Source organism: Argentina silus (genome assembly GCF_951799395.1).
Source record: "Argentina silus genome assembly, chromosome: 22".
Classification (NCBI taxonomy): domain Eukaryota; kingdom Metazoa; phylum Chordata; class Actinopteri; order Argentiniformes; family Argentinidae; genus Argentina; species Argentina silus.
Window position 1 is genome coordinate 10,348,959 of NC_139676.1, and position 18,400 is coordinate 10,367,358.

Below are 18,400 nucleotides of genomic sequence, written 5' to 3' on the forward strand. Positions count from 1 at the left end.
GGATTACGCAGCAAAACACAGGACGGATGGCCTCGACAGTTGACTGAGCATCTAGAATTAAAAAAAACAACAATAAACAAGCAAACAAAAAACATTAAATGATGACAGCATGATGCCCAGGAAATAGCCAACATTGACTCTCCTATATACAAACCTGAGCCTGTTCACTTGGGCACAAAAACTGATCAGAGGCCTGTAGCGTGTGTGGTAAACCTTGCATATAAACCCATTCAAATAGGGCAAAGAGACTGATCTGAGACCAGTTCATAGTATGGAGCTAGTCAAGCAGGTGACTGATACAAGACTGTGTTAGTCCACTGAGCTAAAGCCTAACAGTAGTATTCAGATCTCAGACAAGGTTACTGGTCACACCAGCATGGTTCACTGACAGTAAACCACCCTCCGTTACACAGATACACTGGTACTCTGTTTCCCGGCTGGCACACCTGCGCCAGGTGGCTCAATACCCTTGGGTACATTGTGTTACTGTTGATTGAGTGTGAGAAAGTCTGTGTTCATCCAGCGTCACATCAAAAGGGCATCGCTCCCCTAGGGTTTTAAAACTGGTCTGGTTAGTTAGTCTACCACCAACACCCAGTCACAAGGGCATGCGCTACAGTTAATCATACTCCCATAGGGTGAAATCAGCTGAATCATTCCACTACTCACATTACCAAACACCAGTCAAGCCTTAGATCTACTCTTGGGCAACAGAATGGTGCTGGGACTTGATTTTTTTTTTCACTTTAAAACGTATGCCAAACAAAAACCCTTGATAGCAAAGTTTAACAAACCATACAACTCTATGACCAAGGACTACTCCTAATAATTCTGAAAAAGAAAAAAAAAAACATATTTACTTAATTACAAAGTTGGATAATGGAATTACCCTAAATTACCATTCTTTTACGGAACCACATTTCCCCCAAATCTTTCACACTTTTTGGTAACAGAATGACCCGGAGACTGGGCAATGATTCTTAAACTTACAGAAGCCAAACTATTTCTTCAAAACTAAACATAAGTGTTGATATTAGTCCATACTTATACAATGTTTTTCTAAACACCTTTAAAGACTTCTTCTGGCAGATGTTTTTTTACTTCCGAAAGCTGGACTTGGCGTGTTTATCATTCCTGTTTACTTTTAGGAGAGGATGGGTATAGAAGATGACATTTAAAATGTACCGACAGCGATAAATGAAAGTTTAAGTGAAATGGCTCCAAGGGATATGGATGACTGACATTACAAATGTAGTTTACAGTCATTGTTCAGAAAAACCAACATCTGCAGACTAGGACAACAGACTAGGGGCTGGAAGAGCTGCTGTGGTGAGGTAATAAAGAGCCTGGGTTGCCAGGTCAGGGAGTTGCTGCTGCGCTAGGGTAGTACTGTAGTGGAAGACCTGGGTTGCCAGGTCATGGATTTGCTGTTGTGTAAGGGTAGTAGAGAGCCTGGGTTGCCAGGTCAGGGAGTTGCTGCTGTGTAGTAGTGGAGGGCCTGGGTTGTCAGGTCAGGGAGTTGCTGCTAGGGTAGTAGTGGAGGGCCTGGGTTGCCAGGTCTGGGAGTTGCTGCTAGGGTAGTACTGGCGGGCCTGAGTTGCCAGGTCAGGGAGTTGCTGCTAGGGTAGTAGTGAAGGGCCTGGGTTGCCAGGTCAGGGAGTTGCTGCTAGGGTAGTAGTGGAGGGCCTGGGTTGCCAGGTCAGGCAGTTGCTGCTAGGGTAGTAGTGAAGGGCCTGGGTTGCCAGGTCAGGGAGTTGCTGCTAGGGTAGTAGTGGAGGGCCTGGGTTGACAGGTCATCGGGTTGCTGTGTTAGGGTAGTAGACAGCCTGGGTTGCCAGGTCATCAAGTTACTGATGCTTAGGGTTGTAGTAGCGGGCCTGAATTGCCTGGTGAACAAGTTGCTCCCCAGTATCTCTCTGTCTGCAGTATAATGAAGTGAAGCAGGGACTCAGAACAGGGCCTCAGTCCTCATTAGGCTATGTGGCCATGTTGTTTGTGAAAATGGTCTATCTTGTCAAAATTTGATGAGCAAGTAAATTAGCTATTTGTTCCAATTTAAAGTTATGGTTTGGCATCAGGTTAGGAGTAAGGTTAAGGTCAGGGTTAACGATAGTGTTTTAAATCATGTATCCTAGGAGAAAATGCGTTCTACTTCCTGTTTAGGAGCATGGCCAGGGGCTTCTGCCCGGGGCTTCTGCTGGGTTGCCACGAGATACGGGAGGGTCAGTGTGACAACAAGGGTCTCACAGCGATACACAGCACAGCACAGCACAGGGACAAACAATACAATATCATACAGGCATATGATATCCATCCATCCATCCATCCCTCCCTCCCTCCCTCCCTCCATTCAGCAGTTTTTGCCCTCCGCCACCACAGCAGAGGCAGTGTAAAACACAATGGCTGTTATCCTGACAACATCGTCCAGGCCCTATTAGCTTACCATTCAGTTTAGCATTGCGGAGAGAGCGTAGCCGTAGCAGGCTGAGTTTCACAGTGTGTTTGTGTGTGTTGAGTTTCACAGTGTGTGTGTTTGTGTGTGTGTGTGTGTGTATGTATGTGTGTTGAATTTCACTGTATGTATTTGTGTATGTGTTGAGTTTCACAGTGTGTGTGTTTGTGTGTGTGTGTGTGTGTGTGTGTGTGTGTGTGTGTGTGTGTGTGTGTGTGTGTGATTTAAATATAGGTGTCAGTGTATGTTAATCTGAGATGGCTTTTCACTTCAAAACAAGGTCATGAGGATGTGAAGATCAGATAATTGTTTTCTTGAAATTGTTTTCTTGACATGTTCCAAGTCTCTGTGTATGGTGAGTGGATTCCACTGATAAAGCTAAAAGCAATCACTTTATCTCTCTCTCTCTCTCTCTCTCTCTCTCTCTCTCACACACACACACACACACAAACTGCTCTCTACCAGTATTTTCACTCAAAGGTGCATGTCTCCATATCATACATAACCATAATCAGAAGAAAGATTGTAATTAATTCCTTTGCAGTTTTCCCAAAGAGACTTGAATAAGGAGGCCTGGGGCAGATATTCAACGTTTGTATAAATCAGCACTAATATTCATTCCTTATCAAACCGTAGGGCCAATTTATACTAATGATGACTAATGATTCACACTTATGATGGGTATCATATCCAGAGATACCCATCATCTACATTTTTCCTCGATTTGGTTCAATTGCTAAATAAATATATACAAGACAAAGAGCCAATATGATATCGGTTCTGCCTCTGAGATAAACAGGACTACACAAAATAGGACATAGCCGACGGTTTATACAAAGGCCGAAAGAAGCGTGCCGTCGATGCATGTATTACCATCCATTGGCTGGTCTGTTGGTGTTTGTGTGATGGCATTATGCCATGTAGTCAGGCCAAAATGCTGATGCATAAGGAGCTACCTGTACCACAGGTTTTCACCGCAGACGATGGATCAGTTCCAGCATATGTGCACCAGTTAAGATGACACAGGTCGACGTCTTGCAGCGCTATGAGGCAACAAGGCTATTCAAAACATAGTAGATATTGTGTAACAATATGAAATTGAGGCCACGCAGGGGCTATAGTCTACAGTGTGTCCCCTTGTCTTATTCATCGTAGGCCTATACTGTCTGTGCGTAATACAGTGCAGAAATTAACGATTTCTACATTTCGCCAGTTCGCTGGTCCTTCGTTTGAGGGGTTTCTTTCCGGCATTATGCAAATTAAGCCCACTGTATTAATTCGACAATGAGATAAATGGAGCAGTCTCAGACAGTATCGTTGATGAAGATCATGTATGTTTCTTCCACGTAAAAATACATAGCGTCTCCCAATTTCTTCTCTGTATTCGACCACAAACGCTCTTTCCATGCACACCATGGACCACATTGAAATACAATAATGTATACAATTGGCTACATTACATTATAATAATATCAACAATCGTAAATAATGCAAGAAAATATTTAAATAATAGAGCAAAGCCCACCTGAATTATGTTCCCATAGTCGAAGCGGCTTGCAGCTCCTATGTCATTCCAAAACCGGTCAACTACGAAATGACCAAAGAAATAAAGCCTTTCCAACGTCGAGTTTACACCGCTATATGACAAATACCGTGTTCACCGCGACACCAATGCCATCACTCGTGCTGCTGTGGAACCGTGTGGAGCAGGCGAACTCGCGCAGCTGTCAGTACAAGCTTCCTCAAGACGACCTACAGGCGACGCCTACGAGGCAGTGAGCTGCACCCTCTCTTCTTCCATGGCCGCCTCGGTTAGACCGTTAGGATAGAAATAAGGCTGACAATAAAATGGTAAACTTAACATACGCTTTTGAACAGCAACATTAGTCATTAATTGTTAAGAGAATCAGAATGGCGTGGTTTAGACTTTATACTTCATTCAACATGAGGTGGGGCACACCAATCAGATCACAGAGTGTGATATGATTGACGTGTACAAACCCAATGAATTGGCTCAGTTAAGGTAGTGACAACAAAATGCACCAATCGTGTGAATTCTTTATTCTGCGGGGAGGAGGGACTTGCAGGTGTCATCGCTGTACAGCGGTGTATTTGCGATTAAAAGAGAGATGATTTTTCTCAGGAAGGACGAATGTACGATTATTTGTACAATGTCACACTTTTATTATGTAAAAAAAAATTTTTTATAACGTCAGTCTCAAGTTCAGTTGGCACATGGTAATGTTATTGTTGCACAGTCAATCACAGATACTAAAATCCAACAGCCACATAAGTCATAGGCTCTTCAAGAAGCAAATGACAACTGAACATTTACGCCACCGTGGAAGAGTGCGCCACTAAGGCATTTCTAGGCCTGTGGCCTGAGAATTTCATCAGGCTTTTTGTCCATGTCAGGGTGTGAATAAGGATACAATGAAACATGATGGAAGTATTTTGGATTATGTGGGTATCGGGAGTGTCGATAAGAGGCTACTTCAGTGCAAGAGACAGACTCCAAGCATGGATGGGTTTGGTGATTTGTGAAAGCTTTGATACCTTTGCAGTAAAACATTTCATTTACTTTGTTGCCACCACGTGGAGAAAAGTACCAGTGCAGTGAATCGTAGATCATGGGCATAGACTTATATATTTAAAAAAAAGTCAGGGATCAGGCAGACAAGTGATATCCACACAATACAAACATTTAGGATAGTTACTAGATAATGTAATGTTGATGAAACAGGCTACTGATGAATGAGGTTTATACAGAAAGTATCTATATCATCTTTAAAAGACGCTTTGGTACAACCTCTTTTCAAATTATATTCTGAATAACCCTACTTACTTGATAAAATAAATATTGTATTGTGTATTATGAAACCTTGATTTACCCTTAGTATAATTTATTCTGCCCTATGATATTGGTAGATAAACTTAACGAATGTATGCATCCCGTATTATTAAAGCTGTTTCGTTTCTTGTCCAAAATGTTGACAAACAGATCAGGCCCTCATTTGAAGTTCAGGACAGCTGAGGAAAGCCCGCCCTCTTTTCACAATGTCAAGATTGACATTTGCATGGACCAGTCATGGCTAGATTGGCGACCCCTCTCGATAGATTGGCTTGAAAACGGACCAATAGTGGCCACGGATGCATGAGAGCGCTGCTTCCGTAGAAAAGCATAACTAGCGTACTGCCCATGTGAATCGTAGCAGTGATACTCGTCGAAGCCGAACTGAACTACCACCGAAAGGTAAAACAGCTTTTTGTCGCACAAATTGTGCCTTACGGAGTACCTTTTCGGACACTACTACGATGAGGCATTTATAACATATAATGAGGATTACATTGAAGTCCCGCTGTAGCGGTCATGATCGAGTATTTTGCTGAAATCAGTCTGAATTCCCCGCTAGCGAATACCTCCTTGTGCGCATTGGCGGTTAGCACCGTCACGTCAGCTAGCTTGCATGCTAATGCTATCGTTTCGCAGGTTGGTTCTGAATTACTTTAGCAAGAACTATGTAGCTAGCTGCACGTTAGGAATTGATAATGTTGCTGATTATTATTTCTGGATAATTGCATGTAATTTGCAGTATTGATCAATCTAACTGGGCAGTAATGATATAAGGAAGTTTGAATGAGAGGAGGTCCCCATTGTTTGTATGGGCCGGCGACATGCTAACTTGTCTTTACGTACGGGCAGCCGACGCGCTAACAACTAGCTAGCCATCTTGGGGAATTAATTATTTGAGCATGGCGTGCTGATGGTGATGGCTAGCGAGACGGTCCTTAGCAAAACCGCGAATGTTTTTACACCGGAATTGAGCTAACTAACTGTGTTTTAGTTGGCTGTATACATTCACATTTGTTTACAAGCTAAGCCAGCTCTGTCGGTGGGACATTGGAAGCCGTGGTGTGAATGCGGCCTGTTAGCAAAATTAGCTGCTTGAGCTCTGTGTGGATAGCTAGCTAAACCACGCACGGCTGGTGGGTCTAACTCAACATTTGGCTCATGTCTATCAACTGCCTCTTCTTTTGACAGCATGGCCGAGAATGACGTTGACAACGATCTTTTGGACTATGAAGAGGACGAGGAGCCGCAGGTTGCCCCGGAGGCCGCCACTCCGGCGAGCAAGAAGGAGATGAAGGGTTCCTACGTCTCCATCCACAGCTCCGGCTTCCGAGATTTCCTGCTCAAACCCGAACTGCTCCGCGCCATCGTTGACTGTGGTTTTGAACATCCATCTGAAGGTGACTTTCGGATACTAAAGAATAGCCTGGGTCCTAAATGCTTTAGCGTTAGGGCACCGTCAATGTATATTATATGGATGATGATATAAGACCTCAAAAGCGCTTCTCGCCTGTATTGGAAAGAGCCAACATTGACATTGCTGTTTCTTTCTGTCTTTCAGTCCAACATGAGTGCATCCCACAGGCCATCCTGGGCATGGATATCCTATGTCAGGCCAAGTCTGGTATGGGAAAGACAGCAGTGTTCGTACTGGCTACCCTGCAACAGATTGAGCCTGTGGACGGCCAGGTGAGTGGGTTGAATTACCCTGCACCTCTAAGCTGTTGAATAGTGATGCATCATTGTGGCTAGAAATCCCGTTAAAATACCACATTACTCGCATGCATGATGGAGATGTGCTGTATGTAGTCTTTCTGTTGAATGAGTTCAAGTAGCTCTTTTATATCCTAGTATTGGCAAACTTGTACTAGCAGTTTATGTATTTGTTAGAAGGGAATCTTTTCATTGTTCGACGCTTAAAATGATTTGGAGCACATTGTTAAGCATCTGTCTGTCTTAGGTATCCGTGCTCGTCATGTGCCACACACGAGAGTTGGCCTTCCAGATCAGCAAAGAGTACGAGCGCTTCTCCAAGTACATGCCCACGGTCAAGGCTGCCGTGTTCTTCGGTGGCATGTCCATCAAGAAGGATGAGGACGTGCTGAAGAAGAACTGCCCTCACATCGTGGTGGGAACGCCCGGCCGCATCCTCGCCCTCATCCGCAACAAGACCCTCAACCTGAAGAACGTCAAGCACTTTGTTCTGGACGAGTGTGACAAGATGCTGGAGCAGTTGGGTGAGTAGCTGGAATTTTTTACAAATTATTATTCTGACTGGTCATTGGGATGGCCCAACTGCCATAATCCAATTTAAATTCAGATTTTAAACCGGTTATGATTAGGTAAGGGTTAAAGTTAGGGTACGGTTTAAGGGTATGGTTGTCCCAAGGATCTACCGAGTGTGTATGGGGAGTGAGTCCGTCTTCTGGTGAACAGCTGTTAAGGGAATACATTCTCAGGAGCAAGGACAATGGTTAAATCCTGAAGTTCAGCCCCATTTAAAAAAAAAAAAAAAAAACACTATCCTTGTGGTACATGAGACGCTGCACTAGTGTTTGCATTTGGAATGCATTTGGCAAAAACATGGATCTGTCGGTAGTCTTAGTTCAGAGAGTAATATTAACATACCCTCTCACTCGGTGTCTTGAGCATTCTATTGATAAAAATTCTCTATATTCAATGATAAATGCGCTGTATAAAAAACAAGATCAATAAATCACGTGGTGTTCTCTCTCTCCCTCTTCCCCCGTAGACATGAGGCGTGACGTACAGGACATCTTCAGACTGACGCCCCACGAGAAGCAGTGCATGATGTTCAGCGCCACGCTAAGCAAGGAGATCCGCCCCGTCTGTCGCAAATTCATGCAGGATGTAAGTGAGCGGGAGGCCTGTGTAAACGTTTTGGACGTTCTGAAATTTACACAGGATCGTACTAATCCCCCCCCCCTAACCCTAGCACACCCGCAATGGGCTAGAATCAATTTCCTGTCCGTCTACAGCAATGGTTATTTGGTGTCTGGGGCATGTTGACGAGAGGTTTTAAATTCTGGTCCCACGGCTTTCGCAGCAGGTACAACCCTACTCTAGCACACCAGAATAGACTAATTAATACTCTGATAAATTGAGGAGTTGAATCAGGTGTCCTTGTCTGGGGTAACACACAGAATGAGTGTGAACAAACTAAAGAGGGAATAGACCTAAAAAATATTCCAGAACTACTTGTTAGTTGTTACTTGGCCTAAACTACCTGTCGTGTTCCTCTAAGCTTTGCCCACTTGTGGCTGTCTGTGTCACGAGTGGCCATTTGTGGGGGGCAGAGTGACCCTCTCCTAATCCCTGGGTCAGGGGGCTCCCCCCCTGCCCCTGGATCTGTGGGGAGGAACACAGTCATCTCAAGGACAACCGTTTGAAAATCCGCTAATCTCTTACTAAAGGATATGCACTCTCTCGTATGAACTGTTATGGATTCAATTAAAAGAATTTGACTTATTTTGTTCAATGGTAGCACACCACCTATCGCCATGTCGGTGCCAAGATAACTTTTCAGCAAGAGGAAAAACGTTTATCTAACAATTGTTATTTATAAAGCAAAATGTTACATACTCCAGGATTCAGAGAGGGACAGAGAGAGATAACCGTGTAGTTAACCCAGCTGACTCCCTCCCTGTAGCCCATGGAGGTGTTTGTAGACGATGAGACTAAGCTGACGCTTCACGGCCTGCAGCAGTACTACTGCAAGCTGAAGGACAGCGAGAAGAACCGCAAGCTCTTCGACCTGCTGGACGTGCTTGAGTTTAACCAGGTAAACACCAAGTCTCTGTGTGTGTCTGTCAATCTGTGTGTTGTGTGCCCATGTCTGTGTCAACCTTGTTTTTCACGAGTAGAAAAACAATATTTTATAGTTTATTTTTCTCTAGATTCTTAGACCACATAACTCAGTGGATTGCTGTCGTTCAATTGAATATATATATATACCGTAAATAAGTTATTCTATAAAAACCCATGGACTGTGTTTGTGTATATTGCATGCGTATATTGTCTGCTGGTCTGCAGCGCCCTCACAGCAGTGTTCTGTCCTGTAGGTGGTGATCTTTGTGAAGTCTGTGCAGCGTTGCGTCGCCCTGTCTCAGCTGCTGGTGGAGCAGAACTTCCCTGCTATCGCCATCCACAGGGGCATGGCCCAGGAGGAGAGGTGGGTTACACCGGAGGGGGAAATACACTCGCCTCATCTACATTCACATCAATCAATGAAATGTATTTGTATACGATTTGGGTTTGAGACCATACTTTGAGTTTCTAAGTAGTAACAGAGAGCCCCCCCCCCCTTCCTTCCTTGTCCCCCAGGCTCTCCCGGTACCAGCAGTTCAAGGACTTCCAGAGGAGGATCCTGGTGGCCACCAACCTGTTTGGCCGGGGGATGGACATTGAGCGCGTCAACATCGTCTTCAACTACGACATGCCTGAGGACTCTGACACCTACCTGCACAGAGTCAGTGTTATATCCTACTCTCTATTAATATAATATCAATATAATATTAATATAATAAGCACGTTGCGGTTCTTCTCGCTGTCCTTCATACTTTAATCATAATATGAGTATGCATATTTAGCTGCCGCTTTTATCCAAAGCGACTTACATTGCAATAAGTGCATACTTTCTTCTGTACATATGGTCCCACTACTACCACTATTGTCAAAGTGGGGGTACGTGGATCGATCTAGGGGGGTACGTGAAATAAATCAGCGATTTACCTTCCCAAACAGTCCTGTTGAATAGCCGACTGCAGTCTCGGTACCAAAAATAAATGCATGCACCCCATCCAACAGAATAATATTATCAGAATATCAATATAGAATATCAATTAGGTTACAAAATACCTGACGGGTAAAAGTTTGGGAACCACTGCACTGCTACATGCACTACTGCTCAACTTTTACTCTCAATCTGCATAAGGCATTAGTAACAACCATCCCTTGTAAAAGATGTCAGAAGTTGACATGACTTTATTTTTATGTTATTGTACTCCCGTGGTATGGTGGCAATACAAGACACGAGTGGTGTGTGTGTGTGTAACCACAATGTTGGAGTCATGAACAACCCATCCTGTCTCCTCTGACCCCCAAACCCTACGCTCCTCTCTCCTGTACCAGGTGGCTCGTGCTGGCAGGTTCGGAACGAAAGGTCTGGCTGTTACCTTCGTGTCCGACGAGACCGACGCCAAGATCCTGAACGACGTACAGGACCGCTTCGAGGTCAATGTGGCAGAACTCCCAGAGGAGATCGATATCTCCACCTACAGTAAGCGTCATTACTAGTATTCACGGCTTAACGTGTGCTGATGTGCTCATCTCAGCTCTGTTTTTCTGCTCGTTGGTGCGGTTGTTGTTTGGTCTGGTACAGATGTTGTGAGCCAGGGTTGCTAGTATATAATGTCACCTTTTTGTTCATTCACACATTGATTGCTCTGTGATGTTCTGTTTTTTTTGCCATTCTGAGGAGATATGAGCCAGGACTGGGGTCACTTTGAATGAGTAGAGATTGAATTTGTAAATGTATTTCTTTTTAAGTTAACTCTTCACCTCTTGCAAGTTCCAATGGACCCCCAACCCTGATACGAACCATTTTACAGCATTTGCATCTAGTTATTAAAATCTTGTGATCTGAATGAGCTGTTTGTTGCAGTGGTGTGTGAATTAAACCCCTCCCCCTTTTTGTCTTCTCTTTTTCCTTGTTTCAGTTGAACAGTCCAGATGAGCGCTCGTCCCTCGACCCCCAGTGAAGATCGTGTACGCTCTGTTCTGGTTTTTTGGAGTGGGAGAAAGAAGAAAAAAAGGAATCTGATCGTTTATTTTAAAGCCTCCCCCCCTTCCTTCCTGCCTCATCTCCTGTGATCATAGTTCATGATGCATCCATTTTTTTTATTTTACTGTGTCCCATGGGGGAGGTTGTCAGTTTTAATTTGTTTTCCTTGTTAATCGTGGTTGTCTTTTTGCTTCATGAAATTAAAACTTTTATACAATGTTATTTCACTGTGTGGAGTACCCATTGAGTGTTTCTAATCACATTGGACAAATGCAAAGACTGGTTTTACATTCATCCCCATAATACACAAATTACTGTATAGTTCTTCAGGGGAGACTTGAATCAATACTTCAGAATAACAGTGTATTCAGTGTAGCTTGTTCACACACAGAGGGCACTATAAGCATAGCTGGGAAGACCCCTATTCTGCTGTTCCAACCCTCTTCCTCCTGACTTAACATCATCTGATGACTGCCAATTTAGAGAATTTGAAACGGTACAAGTCGAGTTAAATTAAAACGTCACATGGAACTCACTAGAACTTGGGCTAGCCAACTGCATCACATGACTAGACCAACTTATACCGGTGTCACCTGCGCCACAGGGCTTTCCTTTATAATCAGTCATTTGATTGGTCATGTGTGTAGCGTAATGTTTATCATATGTCAAACATACATATGGGGTAAAAATTAGACCATTGTATTTTACAGCATTGAATAACAAGTTATAAAATCACAAGATGGATGTTGTGGGTGTCAGAAATACACACACACACACATAGATAGATCTATGACATTTACATAGATGAATTTGATGGCATGTGTTTTGAATGGAGCCAGGGAGAAATTAGAGGTCATTTGAAAGGAATTGGTATTGGTCCAGGAAGTCCTTGCCGAGACGCGTCGTCTCAGTTCTCAACACACAGCTCCTTTTAGTATCGCAGTCCGTGGGCTAAAACGAGACAGGCTATCTTTCATTACCATCCATAAATCTCTGATGATTCGAGATGGCTCGTCATCTGAACGAGGCGTCGAAAACAACCACATCGTCCCTCTCCATGATAGAGAGTCTGTGTCGACTTCTTTTGTAGAAGAAAAAGGTATAAATAACGCTATCTATGGGTAGCCTGCGCTGAGCTGAGGGCTCCATCTTGTCAGTGTGGCACTCCTGCCCGTTTTGAGATTGATTTTTCCAGCCCATCCAGGCCTGTCAGTCATTTATTACCACTTCTCAGTGCATGATCGGTTGTTTCAGTAACGCGACAACCTCCATTAAGTCGGTTGAAGTCTGGCAAGGCAAGTTATTTCACACGTAAAGTCATGAACCTCGTACGCCTCTGTCATTCCATCAGAACCACACAGACGTCTGTATGTGCTCTCATCTCTCTCTAGTGGACCAGAGACGGTCCGGAACCACGGCTCAATCCACGTCTGGTGTCCTGCGGTATCAGTGTGCTGAGATTCAGATGGGTGGGACTGCAGGCCTTCAGTCAGACCTATGTCTATGGCACATCCAGGAGGAGGACACCTGTCAATCATCCACAGCCACTCCAGTCAAATGCATTACAGTCTTGTGTGTTTTGTTATTAGTCAACATTAGGCTCTTCTTTCTTTCTTTCTTTCTAACTGCCCATTGTCAAGAGTGTTGGTCTCATTTGTCTGGTTCCTTATTTGAAGCCCAGAGAGCCAAACACTCTCACAGTCTTAAAATGTCTTCCTATCCGCAAGCAGGCTTTCTTAAAGGGGCCCAGTCAGTACGGCTAGAGTGACACCACCCAGGTCTAGTCGATGAACTTGTGCGTGTCTCCGTACATCCAGTGCTGTGGCGGTAACGCCGCCTCGTTCAGGTGTCCGCATTCGTCGCTGCACTTGCAGGACTGGATGAACATGGAGGCCCTCTGGAAGCGCTCGCCGTCCGGGCACACGAAGGTCACAGGGACGGTACGCGTGCGGCGCGGGGAGCAGCAGCGGCCGTCCAGGCACACGCCGCAGTAGTTTGGCCGGTAGAGGCGAGCGCTCTGACACTCGCCGTAGGAGAGACGCATGGGTTCCGGGGCTTTGTGGGTGGGGGAGCACTTCTTGCCTTTCTGTAGGGGGGGAGGAGGGGGAGGAGAGAGGGAAGGGATTGGGAGACAAGATTAGACAAGTAAAGAGATAATGTACCCATTTCTTTCTGTATAATTGTGTTCATCACTTGTGATGTTTCAATAAAAAAAAAAATTGTTTACTGTTGTGTTTTAGCATGTTTATCTACAAATAAAAGCCTGACATTCTATGCTGCATTTGATTGGACATAGAGATAATGTCACGCCATTAACAGAGCGTCAACAATGATGACATAACAAAAGTGTTAATACTATGGGAGTACACTGATACCCATTTGTTTGCACTCAGACAGACAGACAGACAGACAGACAGACAGACAGACAGACAGAGGGCTTAAACCACTTGTGTGGCTAGCTCCCACACAACAAAACAGAGAAAGAGACACACACAGAGGGAGAGAAAGAGAGGGAGAGCTGGGAGAGACAGAGACACAGAGAGAAAGAGAGAGAGGGGGTGGGGGGTGGGAGGGATTAATATAGACACACCATCGCCCTGCTGGCTGTGTCCACAGACATGGACAGTTGCTTGGCAGGAATGCCGGGGGTGGGGGGTGCTGTGGGGGGTGGAGGGTGGGACTATATTTAAAAAGGCGCCGCCACCACTGTGAGTAAATCAACGCTGTCCTGTTCCCATCGGACGTGCTGCGGAGGAAACCCACACAATGTCTCCTGGGATGGGTTTGTTATCAAAGTGTTATCAGTGGTAGATAGAGGGGGAGATAGCACACACAGACATGGACACACACACACACGGACACACGGACACACGCACACACATACACACTCTCTCTCTCTCACACACACATATATATATATATATATACAATACCAGTCAAAAGTTTGGACACACCTTCTCATTCAATGGTTTTTCTTTATTTTTTATTATTTTCTACATTGTAGATTAATATTGAAGACATCAAAACTATGAAGGAACACATATGGAATTATGTAGTAAACAAAAAAAGTGTTAAACAAACCAGAATATGTTTTATATTTTAGATTCTTCAAAGTAGCCACCTTTTGCTTTGATGACAGCTTTGCACACTCTTGGCAAGTGTGTCCAAACTTTTAACTGGTACTGTATATATATATATATATATATATATATATATATTCTCTCTCTCTCTCTCTCACACACACACACACACACACACACACACACACACACACACACCTTGGGTGGGATGGAGACGTCAGCGCAGAGCCGGATGGTGCACAGGCGTGTCTCTCTCTCCAGCCTACACTGGGCGTTGTCATTGGTGATGCGTGAGGACACGCCCATCCCACAACTGCGGGAGCACTGGGACCAATCAGTGGTCTGGACTACACACTTCTCCTGAGGATGCTTCCACACTGGGGGGGGGGGAGCGAAAGAGGGAAAAGGGAAGGGGGAGAGAAGAAGAGAGTGGGGGAGAGATAGAGGGGAAGGAGTTGAGGATGAGAGTTACACAATGTAGACACCCCACAGGGGAAAGATCAAGCTATACTGACTGGTGCACAAAACAATAGGAAGGAAATCATCTAGATAGACATACTGATAACATCAGAAAGTGAATGTTGACCACCACAATAGTACCAAAGCTCTTACCAGGCAGGTGGTTGCTCCCGCGTTCATTCTCCCAGCCCATCCCCCTCTCCACCAGCTCGTTGCCCAGCCTGTTATCAGGCTGGTAGGGGTGCGCTGGTTTGGGGTGTGCTGGGGGCTGCTGGTACTTGGGGGGCAGACGCCAGGTGCCCTTGTGGCAGTCCACAGTGAAGCAGCACTGCCCTGGCACCCTGACCAGCCGGGGGTTGGGGCAGGAGGGCGAGGCGGGGGGCAGACGGTTGGTGCACAGCGGGGCGCAGCCCACGGCACCGTCGATGCAGGTACACTGGTGTTTACAGCCAGCGGGGAAGCTCTCCCCGTTCTGGTAGATGCGGCCGTTGTACTCACACGTCCGGCCCTCCTTTCTGGCTGCAGGAGACATGGAGACGGTTCAATTAAATTCTATTCAACAGAACTTTATTCATTCCCCCCCGGGGGCCATTTTAAATTGGGATCAAGACCATACACGCATACAACACACACATAAAACCCATCAACAGGGCCTTAGTCAAGGAACTGTTTATTAGGTAACAAGCTAATAAGGACTTCAAGGACTAAAGGGCGAGGGGGGGGGGGGGGGGGGGGTATTTTGAGCACCAAACACGTGTTCGTGTTTGGTGCTGGCATGTCTAAAGGATGTGTTCCAAGCAGGGGAGGCTGGTGGAGGTAGAAAACGGAGGTCATGCTCATTGTGATGTATGGAATGGAATGAGGAAGAACATCAATGGAATCACATGTTTGATACCATTCCTCATTCCGTTCCAAGCATTACAATGAGCCCATCCTCCGATTTCTACCTCCACCAGCCTCCACTGGTTCCAAGGATGTGTTCCTCCAAAGTCAAAGGAAAAGAGCCTCCGTGGGACAATCTCAGGTATTGCTGGAAGGCATCTGTCACATACTCCGGTTGCACCAGCTGAAAGCCTCCCCTGCGTAACACTGTTCCCTAACAACCAACCAACCCTGCTCCCTAACAACCAAACACACAATAACTTGATACTGGAATACACACACACACAGAAACCCGGTGGGAACGCTTAGATCTGAGGACATGGGGGTCACGGAAAGGTCAAAGGAAGTAAGCCTGGTAGGGTAATGAGACAGACTCTCTGTCAACTACCATGGAGACGAGCCTCTATTCTTAGTCTATGGAGGAATCTTGGCTTGGTGTGAGGATGGTTCCATTTTGGTCTTTTGAGATTGAGCCTCATCTAAATTTCTTAACCCCACAGGGATACAATGTGTTAAGCACTGGGGTTATGGTGGTTTTCATCACGTGGTTTAGCAGTTTTATTCTCACTAATAACCTAACCCCACACATTTCCAGACTACACATACTGTACACACATCATCCATACTACATAACTCCCCCCCCCCCCCCCCCCCCCCCCACACACACACACGACCCCACACCCCTCTTACCCCTGCAGATGCCCCAGGCGAGGGTCACGTCGTTGCCGTAGTTACACTCCAGGCCCTTGTGGTGGTCGCAGGGCGTAGCAGGGCTGCAGTCCTGGTTCAGCTGGGCCGCACACACCTTACAGCACCCACAGCCGTCTGGCACCGCACTCACCCCAGGGGGGCACGCGGCGGGCACCGCTGGGCACTCACATACCGCTGGGCAGCTGGTGCTCACCTGGAGGAGGGAAGAGGGGGGTGGGGGGAGAGGAAGAGGGGGAAGGAAGGGTAAGAGGAAGAGGGGGAAGGAAGGGGAAGAGGGGGGGAGAGGGGCTGTTTAGGTACTTGGGCACAAACGGGGAGATTGAATTATAAGGATGACATTTCGATTAAATGTTAGACTTTTCCGGAAGGAAGACTATTTTTCTGTGGTTCACAGATGAGATTCAAATGATGTGTTTCAGTCTATGATTGTCTGTCCTTTTGGCCCATTTCCATCATATAAACCATCATTATAGTTAGACTATGAAAGGAGAGGACATAGGAGGATTATATAATAATCAAGGTAGGCTACTGTAAGCATAATGAGTCATGTCCCTGCTACCTTACTCAGTCATCCCTGGGACTGTCTAGACGGCTGTTTAAGTTTTGTACCCAATCCCCTGCCAACTCGTGATTCGAGTCACAGTACATCAGTCCGCGCTGCCAACGTGTTCCAGTAAAAAGGATCACTGAGTCAAACATATTGGACGTGCAGACACATGCCGCAGATCAGAACTAGACGAAACTAGTGTCTTGAGGAAGACATGCCTACTTTTATTTGAGGAAAATTAGACTGAGACTTTTCTAGTCAAAAGTGCGTATTGTGTAGCCTATTGATTCATAAAAGTCAAACCACTAAATCATACGATCATCAAGAAATACGCGCTCATCAACTGACAATGTTGATTATGTAATTATCAAAACATCGAATCTGTCGGGACATCTGAACGGAAAACATTTGCAAGAGTGAAGGTGAGACTTACCTGGTTGATGACCACCGTTGTCAAAAAAACTAGTATTATCAATTTTTCCATCATAACAGATAAATTCCAAACGCTCAAAGAAAAGTTACACAATTTCTTATTTAGTCTTTCTTATTTAGTTTTGACCTTTAAAATCTATTTTTTAAAAAGTAGGCTACAGTCGCAATAGCTCCGTTAGATGAAATAGCTCCGTCAGATGAAATCAAGAAATCGTTGAAGTGTATAAAAAAAAGTTGTATTCCTTCCATGAGACCATCACTAAATTACTGCAGCCTACTCGCAGTCATTCAACACAGAAAAATATCCTCCTCTAATTTATACCAACCCCGTGAGCTCCGCAGAAACTCCGCCCTCCACCATATGTCCACCCAATTAACATTTGGGCAGGGGGCCAGACATTCCGAATGGGTGGAGTTAGAAAAGGGTTAGAAATTGATTGGGGGGGCGTGCTCTGAGATGAATACAGTCATTCATAAAATTGCAGAAACCACTCTGTATTTATTTTATGGGTAAAAAACTAAAATGTAACCGGTGCTTTCAAGTCACATTTACCCACATTCCACCTTTGTGGCCTCGGCTCTGTTAACACCAAGATAAATATACTCAGCTGGCCGGTGCGGTGCAGACAGCACCGTAACACTAACAGTAACACCACTTCAGGAAAAGGTTAAGAATTTCGTCTGTTTTCATACGAATGTTGGATAGAAAATTAGAAAGAGGGTTTATGCAAACATTACTGTAATAGTAGTAATGTATGCTACATTATTACAGGAAAGTGAACATATAACCTCTATGCACCTACACTTGAATACATGTCCATTTGTAGACAGAACAGATGTGTTTCATAAGCTCCAAGACAGATACTGTCTGGGTCGTCATTGTTTAGGTCTACAACCCCACGTCGACCAGCCTTTTCACCTTGAATCTAGGTGGGCTTTGCTGACTCAGGAATGAGCTTGGGGAGGCTAGTAAAGCTCATGGCAAATCGAGTTTATTGTTAAAAGCACAATTCTGCCTGACAAAGACCTTCCTGGTCGAAACGTTGCAAATAAACGACATGTGAGCATCAACCAGTGTGTGGGTATTTTCTTTCTTTTCATGTGTTATTTTTGTACCCTGCACCTGTAAATACGCCGGATGTGTGTACACTATTTCTAAAGCTAAAAGCACAATTCAGACATG

At 45.0% G+C, this 18,400-nt stretch overlaps 3 protein-coding genes across 4 annotated transcripts in view; 1 reads left to right on the plus strand and 2 right to left on the minus strand.

The window, feature by feature from the left end:
- The window catches only part of evi5l (ecotropic viral integration site 5 like), a 30,140-nt gene extending 25,981 nt beyond the window's left edge, over positions 1–4,159 (minus strand). For both annotated transcript variants that reach the window (XM_083693815.1, XM_083693814.1), the window contains exon 1: positions 3,978–4,159. The gene's annotated coding sequence lies outside the window, so the exon portion shown is untranslated. The remainder of the gene's footprint in view (positions 1–3,977) is intronic.
- A 1,478-nt stretch (positions 4,160–5,637) lies between these two features.
- On the plus strand, positions 5,638–11,328 carry LOC310821455 (ATP-dependent RNA helicase DDX39A). The gene is made up of 10 exons (XM_083693497.1): positions 5,638–5,705; positions 6,495–6,703; positions 6,865–6,992; positions 7,264–7,540; positions 8,056–8,174; positions 8,974–9,105; positions 9,386–9,495; positions 9,648–9,792; positions 10,455–10,602; positions 11,042–11,328. The coding sequence occupies exons 2-10, from the start codon at positions 6,496–6,498 to the stop codon at positions 11,056–11,058; spliced, it is 1,284 nt and encodes a 427-aa protein (XP_083549623.1). The 5' UTR covers positions 5,638–5,705; position 6,495; the 3' UTR covers positions 11,059–11,328.
- A 97-nt stretch (positions 11,329–11,425) lies between these two features.
- Positions 11,426–17,269, minus strand: LOC310821533 (CCN family member 1-like; the record flags this gene model as incomplete). The annotated part of the gene is made up of 5 exons (XM_083693620.1): positions 11,426–13,192; positions 14,385–14,563; positions 14,799–15,164; positions 16,218–16,431; positions 17,219–17,269. 5 exons carry the CDS (start codon positions 17,267–17,269, stop codon positions 12,887–12,889), a joined length of 1,116 nt encoding a protein of 371 aa, XP_083549746.1. The 3' UTR covers positions 11,426–12,886.
- Between the last annotated feature and the right edge of the window lie 1,131 nt (positions 17,270–18,400).

Excerpts from the sequence above, each read along its gene's own strand:
- LOC310821455 (XM_083693497.1), top strand. The coding sequence starts at position 6,496 with ATGGCCGAGAATGACGTTGACAACGATCTTTTGGACTATGAAGAGGAC. Across the intron at positions 6,704-6,864 it reads TTTTGAACATCCATCTGAAG|TCCAACATGAGTGCATCCCA; the intron begins GTGACTTTCGGA and ends TCTGTCTTTCAG. Across the intron at positions 9,793-10,454 it reads CTGACACCTACCTGCACAGA|GTGGCTCGTGCTGGCAGGTT; the intron begins GTCAGTGTTATA and ends CTCCTGTACCAG.